Source organism: Fulmarus glacialis, unplaced genomic scaffold (assembly GCF_000690835.1).
Source record: "Fulmarus glacialis isolate BGI_N327 unplaced genomic scaffold, ASM69083v1 scaffold2578, whole genome shotgun sequence".
NCBI classification, from domain to species: Eukaryota; Metazoa; Chordata; class Aves; order Procellariiformes; family Procellariidae; genus Fulmarus; species Fulmarus glacialis.
In genome coordinates this window covers 5,473-20,333 of record NW_009229933.1, presented here as the reverse complement: position 1 = coordinate 20,333, position 14,861 = coordinate 5,473, and the positions used below count along the sequence as shown (strand labels likewise).

Sequence of the window (14,861 nt, the reverse complement as noted above, 5' to 3'; positions counted from 1 at the left end):
CGTCAGCCGCCCGCCAGGTCCACCCAGGGACCCGCCTCGGCTGCCAAGGGGGTGCAGGCTGGGAGCACCGGGCAGCGCCGATGGCTCTCGGGGGCGTGGGGCAGGCAGCGCACCGCCGGCACCGAGATGGCACCGAGACAGCCCCGCTGCCGCGCCGGGGCCGCACACAAAGGGCTCCTCCATTTGCACTGTTTAAGGAATCCCACCAAAATATTTCTCTAAACATATTTAAATTCAGGAGTGAAAAGAGATGAATGACAGCGGCCTGCCTTTTATAGTTCAAGGGAAAGATATACACAGCTGCTTATTTAAATTATGAATCAATCCATTATCTAGCAGACAAATAAGGAGTATTCAGCACGTTAATTAACTGAGCATATCTGTGACCCAGATGCTTAAAAAGAGACAGTAAATCACACTGGGAGTTTGGGTTATCTCGGTTAGAATAATTAAACATTGAAAATCAAGTTAAAACAATGTAACAGGGTCTGACTCCAGCTAGTAACCACAGATACAGTTATGGTGCTTGAAGCCAATTTTGCCTTCCATCAGTGGTGCTGGTTGCAGTTATGGGTGTGCTGAATCCTCCGGCTGGCCCCCGTGCTGCCCGTCTGCCTTGGGATGGGTGCCTGGCACGCTTTGCTCCCAGCTGCTGGTGGAGTTACACTTCTAGCCAATGTGTTGTGTACGAAAGCAAGATCTCTGCTACTTTACACCTCACCGAGGACCATTTCCAAAGGTATTCACCCCCAGGTGATTCAGCTGCAGCAGCCCACACCATACAGCTGATGCTAGCGTGGGGCAAAGCTGCCCCATCCCACCCCCCGGTGCAGGATCTGCTCTTCTGCCCCCCAAAGCCCTTTGCAAGATGGTGCAGAACAGTACATGTAGTACATGTCTCTTTAGCTTTACTGTAATTTCCCCTCCAAACTGCTGCGCTGGTGCAGCAGGGGTGGAAAGGAGGGCAGCCTGCAGAGCTTAAAGTCGCAACCATCACCTCCTCCTCCTCTCACCCATTCACCTTTCGGGATATTTTGCCTTTGATGCTTTAATTCTTCTGTTGTTATTTTGCTCCTTTGCAGAGCGAGCCCGCCGCGGCAGCCGGGGGTCTCAACCGCAAGGTGACAGCGGGGGGTGAAGCACTGGGGTGAATGGGAGTCCTGCAGCGAAGCTCCGACCCTGCTGCCGACGGGTCTTTCTTGAGCGATAGAAGGGGAGAAAACACAGAGCAGAGGCCGACGCTCGAGATGGCCCCACGGGCAGCTGGGGAGCGCAGCTGTAGCCTGGCCGGCACTTTCTATCTGGACTTGCCCGGTAAGAGAAGAGAGGGGAGGCCCCACTCCTCATCACCACGTACTGCATTGACCAACATTTGAAGGAGCAAGACCTGAGCCTACCTTAGAAGATGCCCTACAAATGCTTTATTAATATCACCTACCGCTGTTATTAAAACCTTCTGAGTGGTTGCAGCAATTCATCCAACTCAACATTTCAAGCCAAGTTGCCTGCTTCAACACGGCCAGCACAGCCCCCGACGATCTCTGGGAAAGGCAGTTGATGAGAACTTACCCTTTGGCAACATATGAAAGACGAATGAACAAGACGTAATAGTGACAGGTTTCTGCCTGATCGATACTGCAAGTGCTCATAGGGATATTCAGCATCTGTGCAAAACACCCCCGGGGTAACAGCACTCCTTGGCTCAGGGGAGCACAAGAAGGGCCTGCCATGAGCAGGATTTCAACATGCTCCTCCTTTGGGCACCGTGTTTGGGAGTCTCAGCCACGCGATTGTGTAAATCCTGCCGTCTTGCCCAGGAGTGTCCCCGATCCACCCGGCACCACCCGAACAGTCTGTGCTCTTCCCCACTCCTCCTCATCCTCACAGCGCAGCCAGGTGAGCTCTTCCCACAGGAGCTGGGAAGGCTCTTCCACCAAATGTTCTCCTGTTAAACCACATCAGTCCTCTCCTCTCAAAAGTTTCATACGGCTTGTGCCTCCTGTTCTTGATTCTTGCATTGCCGACCACCCCAAAAATGATGCCTACGTCAGCAAGTGTCTGAACAAGGCTACTCCCTTGGAGATCCCATGGCTGCTTTGCAGTCACCAATGATTTCCTCATACGGTCATCACGGTGCTTAAAGATAATGGAAGTTTGTCTTTTTTCAAGGGAAATTATTTCATTGATGGAGAAGAAGGTTTTGCCGAAGTGCAGTCCAGTCACAGGAAGTTAATGACAGCCCATGTCGTATAGCCAGTTAAATCCAGTGGTATTTAACGTACCAAAACCATGTTTTCCTGGCTTTGTGGAAAGGCAAATCACTGAAGTCATCTGAGTTTAAGTTCTGCTCTACTTGCCCTCAAAATATGTTTTCCTTTAAAGTGATCTGTCCTACGTCTCGTCGCCCGTTAAGCAGGTTTGTCAGCCTCCAGAAAACAGACCAAGGCAGGCGAGAGCTGAACGAACGGTGATGGATACGGCCAATCCAGCAGGAAAAAGACAAACATGGAGCTGCCAGCCTGAGGAAATGCCTGAAGGAATTACCCAGCCTGGCACAGGACAAGAAACAAATGGAAAGACCAAGAGGAAGGACCAGAGAAAAACAGTTTGAAAAAATTAACAAGTCACCCATTTAAAAGTGGCTAATATTGATGAGGTCTTAAACCCCTTAATCAGTGTAAGTGGCCCAAAGCCACATCCCCAGAGAGAAACGCGCATTCACACCCACAGCCTCTTACAAACACCTTGCCAGGCAAAACGCCATCCTGGGTAAAACCGCATCTTGCAAAGTCCCCCACCTCCAGGTACGGCTCTGGGGGGCTGCTCTGCCCCGGGGGGACCCGCAGCCCCTGCTGACGCCAGGAGGGCGGACGGGCCGCACACGTGGCCCGCTGCATCGCTTGGGCTGGTCTCCCATCGGCAAACTTGCACCACCAATACATCTTCTTTGATTATTGTTTCTGGCTGGCTGCATCTCGGGGATGGGAGAAAGTTAATTAGACATCTTAGCACCTGGGAAGTAAAAGCCTTGATGACCTTCATTGGCTCTATTGGAAAATAATTTAGTGTTGTTTAGCTTCCTTTCTGCACTAGCAGATCATCCATTAGCAACCACCAGTAAAGCGTACAGTATTTTCTTTTTAACACAATTTAATCTCATGTGCTACTTTGTCACCCTTGATACTGCAGTGTCCCGGATGATCTCAGTATTGATGGTTTTGTCCCTGAGTTCTGATGCTTAAATGGGCAAAACATATTTTATCCTATAATTAAATGAAATGCTCTGCTGGGTGAACATTATCTTAAGTTTTATAGTATTATAGTGCTTTCTATCACATTAATATATCACCATAGTTCTGTCACTCCAATGAGGTATTACTATATTATTAGTGTAATACATCATTACGGCAAGGTGTTTTCATGATGTATCGCTTAAAAGATGAAGCCATCAGGAAGAAAAAAATCCAAGAGCAGGCTCAATATAATTACAGGATAAAAAGATATTTCATCATGAAATCTGATAATGATTTGACCTGGAAGTGAATGAAAGCAGGGAGAACGGAGAGCTGAAGGGAGAACAATAGAAAAACCCCAAAATTTTCCCCCACTGATAGATGCTACAACAGAGGTGCTGCAAGCAAAAGGCAAGATCTCATCCAAATTCAGTGCCAGGTATGGGGTCCATCGCACCTAACTGCATCCATCTGCTACACGCTTAGCTTAAACCGATGAGCAGTCACCAGCAGCGAGCACAGAACTCAAGATATACTACAAGCTGCCCTGCCCTGAAGGGGACAGATCGGTAGGGCATTACCTTCTCTCTGCGCTGGGCTGCTCATCTGCAGATAGGCAGCAGCCACAGCGGACAGTAGCATGGGGTGGGGGTGGACTTAGAAAGAGTGAGGACTTCCAACAAAATCCCAACATTACCCGGCGTGGCAGGGAACAGGACCCGCGACACCGCTGTCCTCGCGTCATTAAAATGCCAGCGGGGAGCCTACACCTTGCCCTCGCTCGCTGCAGCCAAGGAACCTGCTCCGTAATTGTGAAATGCATTTAAACACGTATGTGATGGGCCACAGTATGAAGGAGAGAAGTGGAGATTTTAGGACACTACATGAACACAGCCACCGCTGTGTGTGGTTTTGGATGCTGAACACACAAAAGGAATTGCAACTCCTTTTGTTTTTTTATATATATATGTAAAAGAACGATCGAGCTATTTGAACAAAGTGTTTACATTACTTCTAATTATATTCCCAACAATAAATTACAACACGCAGCCCATTAATTAAACAGTAGTAGCGAAAGTCCAATTTCTTTTTGCGGTCCCCGTGCTTCTGCAAAAGGCTAATTTCAAAGCTTCTGCACTCACTGATAGGTACTTTTAAAAAGCATTTTCAAGGAGTTAAACTAATTGCATGCATCACGAAACAAAAGAACTGTCAAGAACTGGCTCTCAGCTGGAGAGGGAAGGGACAATGTGGAGGTGGAAGAACAAGAAGAAAAATCTGTGCCGAGCTTGCGCGACAGGCGAGCTGAAGGGAGCCAGCAGCACTGCAACGTTTGACTTCAGAACATCAGATAAGAAAAGAAAACATCGTTAAGTCTAATCACAAAAGCAGCTGAGGAAAAAATAAATAATCTGCTTTTAGCCATTCATCTTAAAGCCTAGGGTTAGCAGACAATGTCAGGCTAATTCAGTTTCTTATACTATAATGCACTTAGAGGTTTAAGTTTCCATCCAGAAAGTCCAAAAGGCAGTTTGTGCCATTTAAGAAAAAAATTGTGTGCATTTAAGCAACGGCTAGGTTATATTTAGCAATGACTCGATCAGCCACAGTTGACTGATCTTTGTTTAAAGGCAAGGATAAACCAAAGTGAGATTTGTCTCTATGCCGAAGGAGTCCCACGGCCAGTTCCTAGGCTCAGGTGGCTCCTGAATTTTGCAGTTCAGGCTCAGATGAGCTTTGGGATTACTTAGTCCTGGTGAGCCTGGAAAGCCCAGGCTGACCATATTGTGAGAACGGGCTCTTTATGCATTCCCGTCACTTGAACTATACATTTTTTTTAGCTGAAAATGAACCTACTTGAGCTTGCTGGACCCCCAGATACTCATTAAGGCTGCCACAGCTGCAGTGTCCTGCAGCTCTACGTCCCCACTCGCTCCATCTCAATCTTCAACTCACCCTCATGCCAATGAGGCTCATTTTGCAGGTGGAGAATTAAGAGAAACGTGTTTAAGTCATATTTGAGGCCTGTGATAGAACAGAGAACTGACACCCCGTCTTGCTAAGCCCTGATTAATGCTCCAGGTTTTCAGCCAGATTTGATGAGCTAATCATTAAGATGTGACAAAAAAAATCAGATCTTATCTCGGGAAAGCTCCCAGGAATGGGATCGCATGTTCCCAGACCCTAGAGAATAGTTACAAGATTTTGCTGTGAACTCTAATATGTGCTTCCCAGCTGAAAAGCAGCAGTTGGGGCACCTCCCTCCCTCGCAAAGACCTCCTCCCATGGGCTGCACAAGTGCTGGGAAGGAGCTAGACTGACATTATCAGTGATGTCCAATGGATTAAAGAAAGATCTGTTCTCCAGATTGAGTTTACGTATCTCTGGTATTCACACAGGTAGTCAATATTTGGGTATTCAAAAAAATAAAGACATCCAAATCCAAGACATGCTACAACCCACCATGGACTAGAATGCAGCTGGAGCCAGCAAACCAGTCGCAGCAGCCTTTGTTTCAACTGGAAAGCTCTGATGCTTAAATTGGAAATCTGCTCAATAAATAAATTACCCCAAATACGTTGGGAAATCCTACTGTCTGGTGGGGCACTTTTCTTCCTCTCCCTGCTCTCCTTTCTGATTCATGAGAGAAATTTCCACAGGCAGGGTTTTATCGTGCAAATACCTGCAGGCACTTAATGGGATGGTCTTTATTATGTTGTATTTCACAGTCTTGGTATTAATGAGTGCAACCACAGTGCGGAGCTTTCTTCTGTGACATTATGAAGGAACCAGAAGGTACCTGCATGGATATCCCAGTGACCAGGCAGCAGAGGCGCAGGGCAGGTTTACAGAGCTCTTGGGAGCCGGAATTCAACCACTGGTGTTGAGGACTTCTATGTAATTTATGCACTTCTGGATTGAGATGAAGGTTTGATGCAGTAACTTGCCTTTGATGGCACAGTAAACCTGTCAAACACTGGAGTGTATCAGGTGGCCTGGACTTGAGTCTTCACTCACTGCTGTGTCACCTCCCGTGCTGCTTCATCACAGCAGTTCGCTGCTGTGCAGTCATTTCAACAGGATTTAGGTGCTCACGACGCTTTGGTCCTGCCCATCCAGCAGTTCTCAGCCTAAACCCCGTGTCATCTGCCAGCACTGACAGCTCTGGTTTGGGGTCACGATGTTAAAATAAGCTGTTGGAAGGCATGGCCGATGCCAGAGTAATAAACATCACGATGCCAAGACAGAAAACGGTGCAATGACAAGCCAGGGCTGCCTTACTGGGAAAGGGAAGAACACGGCCCGTATCGCACGACGACCAGAATACATGCAGTGAGAGGGCAGGTCTTCCCTAAAACATGCAAAGAAAATAAAATAAAAACAAATCTCTGTCTACACCTTAAACAGGTACTAACTCAGCATCTGGGCACAGCTGGGATGGGATTGTCTCACCTAACCTCACCCAAATCAACGTTAAACTTCCAGCGTAAGACTTGTCCTCTTGGCAACGGAGAGCGACAGGCAGGACCTCCCCCACCCGTGAGGTGCCACGGGTCTCCTCTCGACTTCTTTTGAGGGAATGTGGATAATGGCTTCAGCCTAGACACTTGGTGTTCAGACAGCTTTTAGGTACAGTTTTGCCTCAATTTCTAAGCAGATCAGTAGATAAAACCCCTTCAGTACAAATGTGGCTGATCCAGAGAAAGGTAACAGGGAAATATTTCTGAGTCTGGCAACGAGCATGGACTTTTTAGCAAAGAGAAAAGAAAAGCAACAGAAGAAATTGCTTTGTCACAGAGGAGTTTATCCCTGTTTCCACCCATCGCCACTACACACCGTGCAAGCACAGTGACGGTAGAGCCCATCATCCTGCCTGGGCTAAATTTCCAATACGGATAGCCACAGCATTTACATGGGAAGTGTAAACAACAGCAGGAGGTTGAAGTCGGAGACATACATCAAATCCTGATGATAAGCACCCAGGGACTCACTGGATAGAGCTAAAACGCTACAAGAACAAGTGCTGCTACTCTGTGGCTTTAGGGAGGTCAGGCACGATTTTGGTAATGAAAGAAAACCCCAAAATCACATCGTAATTCTTGAAAACCCCATGTGTCATAAGATGGCCATTCTGCTTCCAGACCTAAAGGGAAACTTGTTGTATTTTCTCCTTAACGATTGTAGGGGAGAAGGACATTGTGCTAAGGGATTTGCATGATGAGATGATGACCGCTAGGCATTCAGAAAGAAAAACACACAGGAAATCACAGGATTTAGGCAAAATACTGAAGTGAGGATATGGGCAGAGATAAGAGAAAAACAGACAGGAAAAGTTAGTGGGAGACTGGGTAAATTATCCCTGGAGCTGCAGATCCTGAAAGCCCAGCTTAGAGTCTGCCGTTGGTTTAACAGATGCCAGCAGCGACAGAGCTAGTGTTGTACCCCGTTTTGTTCCAACTCTATGGCGACTGAACCAGCAGCATTCCCGTGCTGCTTCTTCTTAAAACATGGTAAGAGATAAAACTACAGAAGAGGCTGAATTAGTTCATCATCACTAACTTTCAGTATTGGACACATCCACGAATCCTCTAAAAGATACGAGATCTAGAGTGAATCTTGGAATGATGATTTTTAATCTAGAATAAGCTTAAAATTAGGATTAGAAGATGTTGTTTTGCCCAAAACTTGTGGAGAGGCAAAAGGAGTGCTAGAAAACTAACGCTATGGTAAATCCCAGCCAAGCTGAAATGGCTAATTATCATCCGTTAAAAAGTACTGTTTATTTTCTTTACCCAGTTAGTAAAAACCAGTAGTTTTTACTCTGCTGGGTGAAAGAGAAAGGAAATGTCTTAAAATGCTCTGCTTGTGTACGCTCTGCTCTGCTCACTGGCTATTCGCTTTTAGCATTATTTACCCTCGTCTGGAAGATTTTTTCAAATTATGCTTTTACTTGCAGCTCTGGCATGATTATGGTAATCCAGAAAATAGCTACTCTAAGAGTAGCTGGGAAAATGCCTTTATATCTGAGGTATTTTTAACAAGAAGCTGGGCCTTATACATCTGAGCGAGAAGCCAACAGACACGTCGCACATCCATACTCTGTCCGCTGCCCATCCAGCCTCTGCCGGGCACCGCCTGCTCGCGGCGCGCGCGGTCCCAGCACAGTAACTCCTCACCTGCGGTCCCCAGCCGTGGCACGGGTACAATATCGCTGTGTGGTTCTCCTGCGGGCCCTGGTCAAGGCAGACGTCTTTCGCTTTGTTGTTTCGAAGCTGTAAGAAATAAAAAGCGCGGAGTTATACGGCCCTGTCTCTTCGGAGATAAGCAATAAACTGATGTGCAGCAATGGCTCTAGCCTCTCTTGCTATAGAAAGAATATACGGTGCTATATCACTAGGCATAATCAGGCAGAGAAAGGTTTAGTGCGCCATATGTTTTCCTTAAATACAGGGCCTAATGATGACTGCTTTTATATAATAATCACCATTCAAAGGAGCCAACTTCCCTGAACACAGTTTTCTTTTTGTATTTGGTCATGTGTGGTAGTAACAAACATATTTTTAGACTGCCGTCAGCATGTTGCCAGGAGCCTGAAATCAATGCAGAATTGCTTGTATTTCATTGAAATCTCAAAGTGCTCAACAAAGCAGGGAAAAAAGTCCAGCTAGCACAAGGAGCTGCTTCGAATCATCATGGGGATGCAGGAGGAGATGCAGAGATGGCGAACCAGCCATCAAGTACTGAAGGACACGCTTCGGAGGGAGCATGGAAGCGCTGGGTTCGTGCCACAAAGCCAAAAGGCCGCTGAACCCCAGCCGCCAGGTCTGTTATCGCAGAGGTGGCCTCTCTCCAGGCTCCCCATGTAGGGCACCTGCAATAATGCCTTTGAAAATACTCCTTTGGGGGGGGGTGTTAGCTTGAAGGCATTAAGTAACTCTGATAACAAATCTTTCTTAAAATTAATGCCCATCTGGGGTGCTCGGGCTGTGCTTCAGGAAGGCTTCTCAGACTGCCACTGTTCCGTGAGACCTATTGCAACAGGGTATTACTAGTTCCCATAAATGCCTGTTTTTATATTCCCAGTACAGTCTCAAAGCCAGCAGAGATTGAATTAAGTCTCCTCACTTTATCTCGTCCTTAAGCTGTTGTGACAACACACTGTACCCTACAGAGACCTTGTAAGGAATTAGGCTGAGTTTAAGTCAAAGGATTTTATAAAATGACTATGTATTAAAAATATACATACAGCTGCTTAATCCTTGGAGTTAATGGGTAATATAGATAATTTTCTGTCATTTCAATAAATGAGGTATTAAAATATTTTCCTGTATATGGTTTCCAAGATCAGAAATAAATCTCAGAATAGGTTTTCAGAAGAAACTGTGAACAGATTTAGACAAATATATATAATTATACACAAATAGTAGGTTTTAATTTGCATTCCTCTCCTTTGAGGCTATTACTCATCAGAGACTCACCAGCTGTAAATATTACCAGTCTGATCTAAGGGACTGCTCAGCCTTAATTACCTCGCCATAAGCAACGGTGTTGTTATATCTTCTCATTTCCGGATAAACGTGGTCCAGGTACCACTGGAAATTTTTACACTTCAAGCTCTTCCTTAACGCTTTTCTCTCGGAAACATCCCCAATGTCAATACCTGGATTCTGAAAAATAAAGACACTGCACGTCACTGAACGGATACTCTTAAAAAACATTGTAAAAGAGCGTATTTCACTGATGTTTGATATCACTTCCAAGCCGCCTGGAAAATCCAACAGCTGAGTAACTCCACGCAGAGGCCCTGCCAGGGAATTTGAGCATGTGTGTCCAAGCTGGAATCACCCTCACAGAAGGCAGAAGGAAGGCTTGGGTTTCACAGCCACAGCGAGGAGGAGACGCGCACTTCTCTCATAGGTTTTGAAGGCATCCTTGCAGTGGCCACCAGACTGATGCTGGCCACATTTTGGTCCTGGGGAGTAATTTAGAAAAGAGAACCTAAATGGAGAAGAAAAGGTTTTGAAGGAAATACGAGAAGTGCAGTGTAAACAGAGGTGAATCTTCCAACCAACTCCCCCGGGCTTTGGATGCATCTGAAAAAGACTGAATTTGTCAACGGGCACAACGACAAAGTATTTTTAAAAGATCTCACTTCCCGTTTAGGTACTGATGTACAGGACTTCCAGAAGAGCTTAACAGTAAATGTGCATTAAAAGATGGTCACGTGCGGCATCCTGGAAATGCAAACCCCTGTCTGTGCACTGAGCACCAAAACCCTTCCCCCTACACACGAGGGTGGGTGACCCTACTCAGAGGGTTGGAAAAGACCTCTAAGATCATCGAGTCCAATGCAGAGGAACGCACAGTTAAAAGGTATAAAATAAGGGGGGACAAGAAAAGAAGAAAAAAGAGAAAGGTTTAAGATTTAGAAAGGCAAAAAGCTAAGAATAAAGGATAAAAATTACCTGAGAAGAGAAGTTGAGGCTGAACCTCAGAAAAACCTCTTGACTACTTGGACAATTACGCAGTGCAATAGTCTCCCTGGAGACATCGAGGAACCCCACTGCTCGAGCCCATTTAAAAGCAGACAAAGCTATGATATCAGTCCCTGGAGGAATAATCTGACAGGAGCCAGGAGCAGGGGCTGAAGAGAGCTGCCCCTCTTTAACCTTTTATTCCATTACAGAATTTGGGGAACTAAGGCAGCAGCCAGGTGAAGGAAACCAAAGGCTCCTTCCTACAGGTGTCTGGGTTTCTACTCTATTTTAGCTCCTGCTCTTGTCTTTTGCAGTGATCATTAAATACAGCTGGGAAAGCAATTTTCCATTACAACACTTGTAATGATCTTCTAATGAATTATTCACTCTGCTTTAGAGAAGACACCATTTTAATGTGCGACTGGTAGCTCACAGGTAAAAACAAAGATGATTCAGCGTAGACAGGTAGGACAGGCGGAAATCTGAGTGGGCGAGATGGGACACAGAGCAGAGCGGGACCACAAACCAGTCAGCACCTGAAATATTCAGTTCATGAGGTTTGGCTTGGTTTTGAATATAGTGGCATCGCAAAATAATTCAGTGTATACCCATAACCTCCTGCACACCACCACCTGTCAAACAAGGCTTCTCTAAAATTAAATCTCGATTTTACTGCTAAGACCTATATAAAAATCTCAAATTGTTTTTAGGGTAACCCAGATCTGTTTCCCCAGACCCACCCCCACCGCCGATTCCTGCGATGCTGCCTTTTCTGAGCTGTACAGGACCTGTGGCTTCCTGATGAATTTTAATCCCTTTTTGCTGTGCTCCAAAGCTGTTCCTGAGCAGGAGCGTGGTGCCCCACCTCTAAAAAGGAATCAGCCCGAGGATCGGGGCTGAACCGGCAGTAATTCATGATCCCTGCCTATGGGCGTTTGGATCTTGCAACCTATTTTTAAGAGAGACCTGAAATCACTCAGTCCTGCAGGCAACTCTCTGCCTCTCCGAACGCTTGGAGCGGTGCCCGTCACAGCCAGTGCCCTCCTGCCGCTCGCTGGATAAACTGCATTTCTTTCCATCTCTATTCATCTATTTCTCAATAACAAACTAACCCAGGACTCTCCACCCCCCCCAGGACGACAAACTGGCAGCACGGGCAGCTCATCAACCCTTCCCAGGTACCTGTTATTCTCTAATGCAGCACCGAATTGCGACTACCATGGCTCTAAATGCCAGTAACTCTCCCCAGATGTAACCTTTCCTCAGAAAGCAGCTGCGGCTCATGTTTTTCTGTTTTAATGTTTTTCAAAATGCCCCGGAGCACAGTGCTGCCAGCTGGGGACGTTGCCGCAGCAGGACCAGGACCGCAGCAGCTCTTTGCAGGGGTGTGATCTGCAAGGTATGAATATTTCGTCTTTATTTTTAGCACCAAAAGGGTGGTTGTAAATAACTGCTCACATGGGGTCTGGCCTCTCGTGGCAACGGTTTTATCTCGCGCTTGAGCAGAGCAGCCCAGCGCTCGTGCTTAAGTACACTGCAAGTGGCGTGGGTGTTGGGGGGCTCTGCGGGGCACCCCGAATCCTCACCCCACCCATCACCTGGAGAGCTTTGCTGCCTCCCCCTCCCCACCACCCCTTCTTCTCCTTCTGGCAGGACCAGAGGTAGGAGATGGGGGGACTGGCCCAGCCGGGGGTGCTCCCAGTGCCCTCCAGGCAGCGTTCAGAGCTGGGAGGCAGGAGATGTGCTTGGGTTTCACGATTAGACATAACCTGCACGGAGACCACAGCCCAAGCAGCAGCCTTGGACCTACCTAAGTCCTCCTGGAGCCTATAGAGCTTTACACAGAAGTGCAGGGGATCACCTAGAGAGGTCCACGAGCAGGATGTGACCATGCCCGTCCCCTGGGCACAGTCAGCCTATCTTTCTGGCGGGACCCCACTGTTTTCCAAAGACGCACCACGCTGCGACACGGCAGGATTTACATGAAAAATAAAGTGTCAGATTTAAGAAAATGTAACCATTTCTATGCAGAAATAAATATAACCATCAAAGCTATTTAAAGAGAGTGTTTCTGGAGCACTTGCACGTGGTGCTGCTGGGAGGGGATCTCCTTCTGTGAGCCACCGAGCTCCAATCGTTCACCTCTGAACACGGTTTCTAAGCGCTGATGGTCTCGACTTTCCCAACGCTGGGAAAGCCAACGGCCCAGGCACCTGGACCACACGCTGTCCGCAGTGAGCTCTGGGCAGCGACAGCATCTGCGAGCTGGGAAACCCGAGTCGGGCTGCATGTGACAGGGACCTGCCCGAGCTGCAGGAAAAAACCTCATGCACTAATGATGCTGATATTAATAATCTTCTGCCAACCGATTTTACAGACAGATTCCATCTGCGGAGCAGTGTAATGACATAAACTCACGCTGTGTAAACACTCAACGGGGAGATAAACACTATAACACAGGTTTAATTTTTAGGAATGAAAATAAAAAGGCTGATGTGAATCGTAGGAACTCCTCCAAAAGCTGCAGGTTTTGCAGCACCTTTGTCAAAGCCGAGGGAGCTCTGCTGACTTCCACAGCTGGGGATGTGACCCTGGGTATTTAAGGCTCTCCTTCACCTGGGGGCAGTAAATGCTCTATAAGTCAAGTCTTTAACCCAATAAAGTGAAGACTTAGGATAGGGTGCAATGGCCGTACCTCCAGCGGCAGGTTCCACGCGATGTAGACGTGCGATTTGTAGTCGTCCATCCACACCTCAGCCACCCGCAGGGCGTTGCGCTTGGTGTAGAAACCGATGTTGTTGTTGTAGGGCTTCTTCTTGCGCTCGATGTGAGCCACCCTGGAGCAGGGCAGGACCTCCATGCTGCCGCCGCACAGCCACACCTGCAACGCAACCGCCCAACACCGTCAGCACAGCGCTCTGCCGCGATCCAAAGGGCCCGTGTATAAATTAAGGAGAAAGAAGCGGTGGGTTTTGAGGTTTCTACAATCTCCTGGTGAGCGCAGAGCACCACATCATCTAGCTGGCAAGTGGAAACCCACGGCCAAGTTTGGCCTTTGCTCAATGGCAAGACACGCAGGGAGAATTTAACCTGTGCCCAGAGCAAAACGTGTGTCGGCATTAGAGGGATTAGGTCTATGTCCAGCACGTGGTATTAACGCGTTGTAGGGTCAGGGGCTGAGTTTACAGGGATGCTGCTACTAAATAAAACGGATTAGTGACTGGAATAGTTGAAACAATTGCAAGATCTCCTCCTGCAGAAGGGATGACTCAGTGAAACATATGGCGGGGACAGATTTCTCCCACTTGAAAACATTTGTTCATTATTTTTCTTTCACATGCTGTTTAAAATTCCCTTAAATCACAGTTTACAAGTTAATAAAATCTTTTGAGATCTTCTTTTTATCACATGGAAAGGGAATTCAGAGAAAGACGTGCCATACCTGGGTTCTTCCCTCCCTATTTGTCCTCACCAAGAAGTTATTTCTCTTAAATTAAAGACGCGTACCCAGGACACCAGGCAATCGTTACAAACACATATGCCAAACAGGCCTAATAATCCCAGTTTCACCTATTTTGCAGTCTGCTCCGCATTATCATTTTGCACAGTTGTTGTAACACCCCCTGTTTCTGGGATCCCTTCCAGGCTCGCCACCTTTTATCCCATCTGTGTTCCCTAAATTTTCCCGACCCTGCTCAATCCGCTCTCCCGGCACCACAAGGAGCCTCCTGCCTGTATCAGCCGCCCTTTTTCACCTCTGAGCGGTGGGTTTAGCAGGCCCAGCGCAGGGCGACGCGAGTAAGGGACAGCACAGCGGGGAGACGTCCTCCCTTGGGGTAATCCTGCTACTCGTGCTGTTCTCGCTCGGATTGCTGCAGAATACAGGAGCCCACATCAAAAACTCAGAGCCCCATTTATTAGCTGGTGCACAAACATGTAGCAAAAAATTCCCACCTTACTCCTGTTCTGCTGTTCGATCTTTCTGAACACTTTTAAAAACGATTTCATGCCTCCAGAGCAAATTCAGAGCATGCCCGTCCCTCCTATCCAGCCTCGACCACACTCGCCTCTGGCCAGCAAAGTCCACAAGCTCTGCTCGAAGTTTTGCAACTGGCCACAGGCTGGCAAAGCAAATAAGAAGTGAACAAGG

General features: G+C 47.2%; 1 protein-coding gene across 1 annotated transcript in view; it reads right to left on the bottom strand.

Moving 5' to 3' along the window:
• The window catches only part of LOC104081315 (putative polypeptide N-acetylgalactosaminyltransferase-like protein 3), a 15,512-nt gene extending 1,926 nt beyond the window's left edge, over positions 1–13,586 (bottom strand). The window contains exons 1-3 of the mRNA XM_009584010.1: positions 13,407–13,586; positions 9,764–9,901; positions 8,411–8,506 (exon numbers count right to left, since the gene is read on the bottom strand). Coding sequence (XP_009582305.1) covers positions 8,411–8,506; positions 9,764–9,901; positions 13,407–13,571 — 399 coding nt within the window. The 5' untranslated portion in view covers positions 13,572–13,586. The remainder of the gene's footprint in view (positions 1–8,410; positions 8,507–9,763; positions 9,902–13,406) is intronic.
• Positions 13,587–14,861: the final 1,275 nt, after the last annotated feature.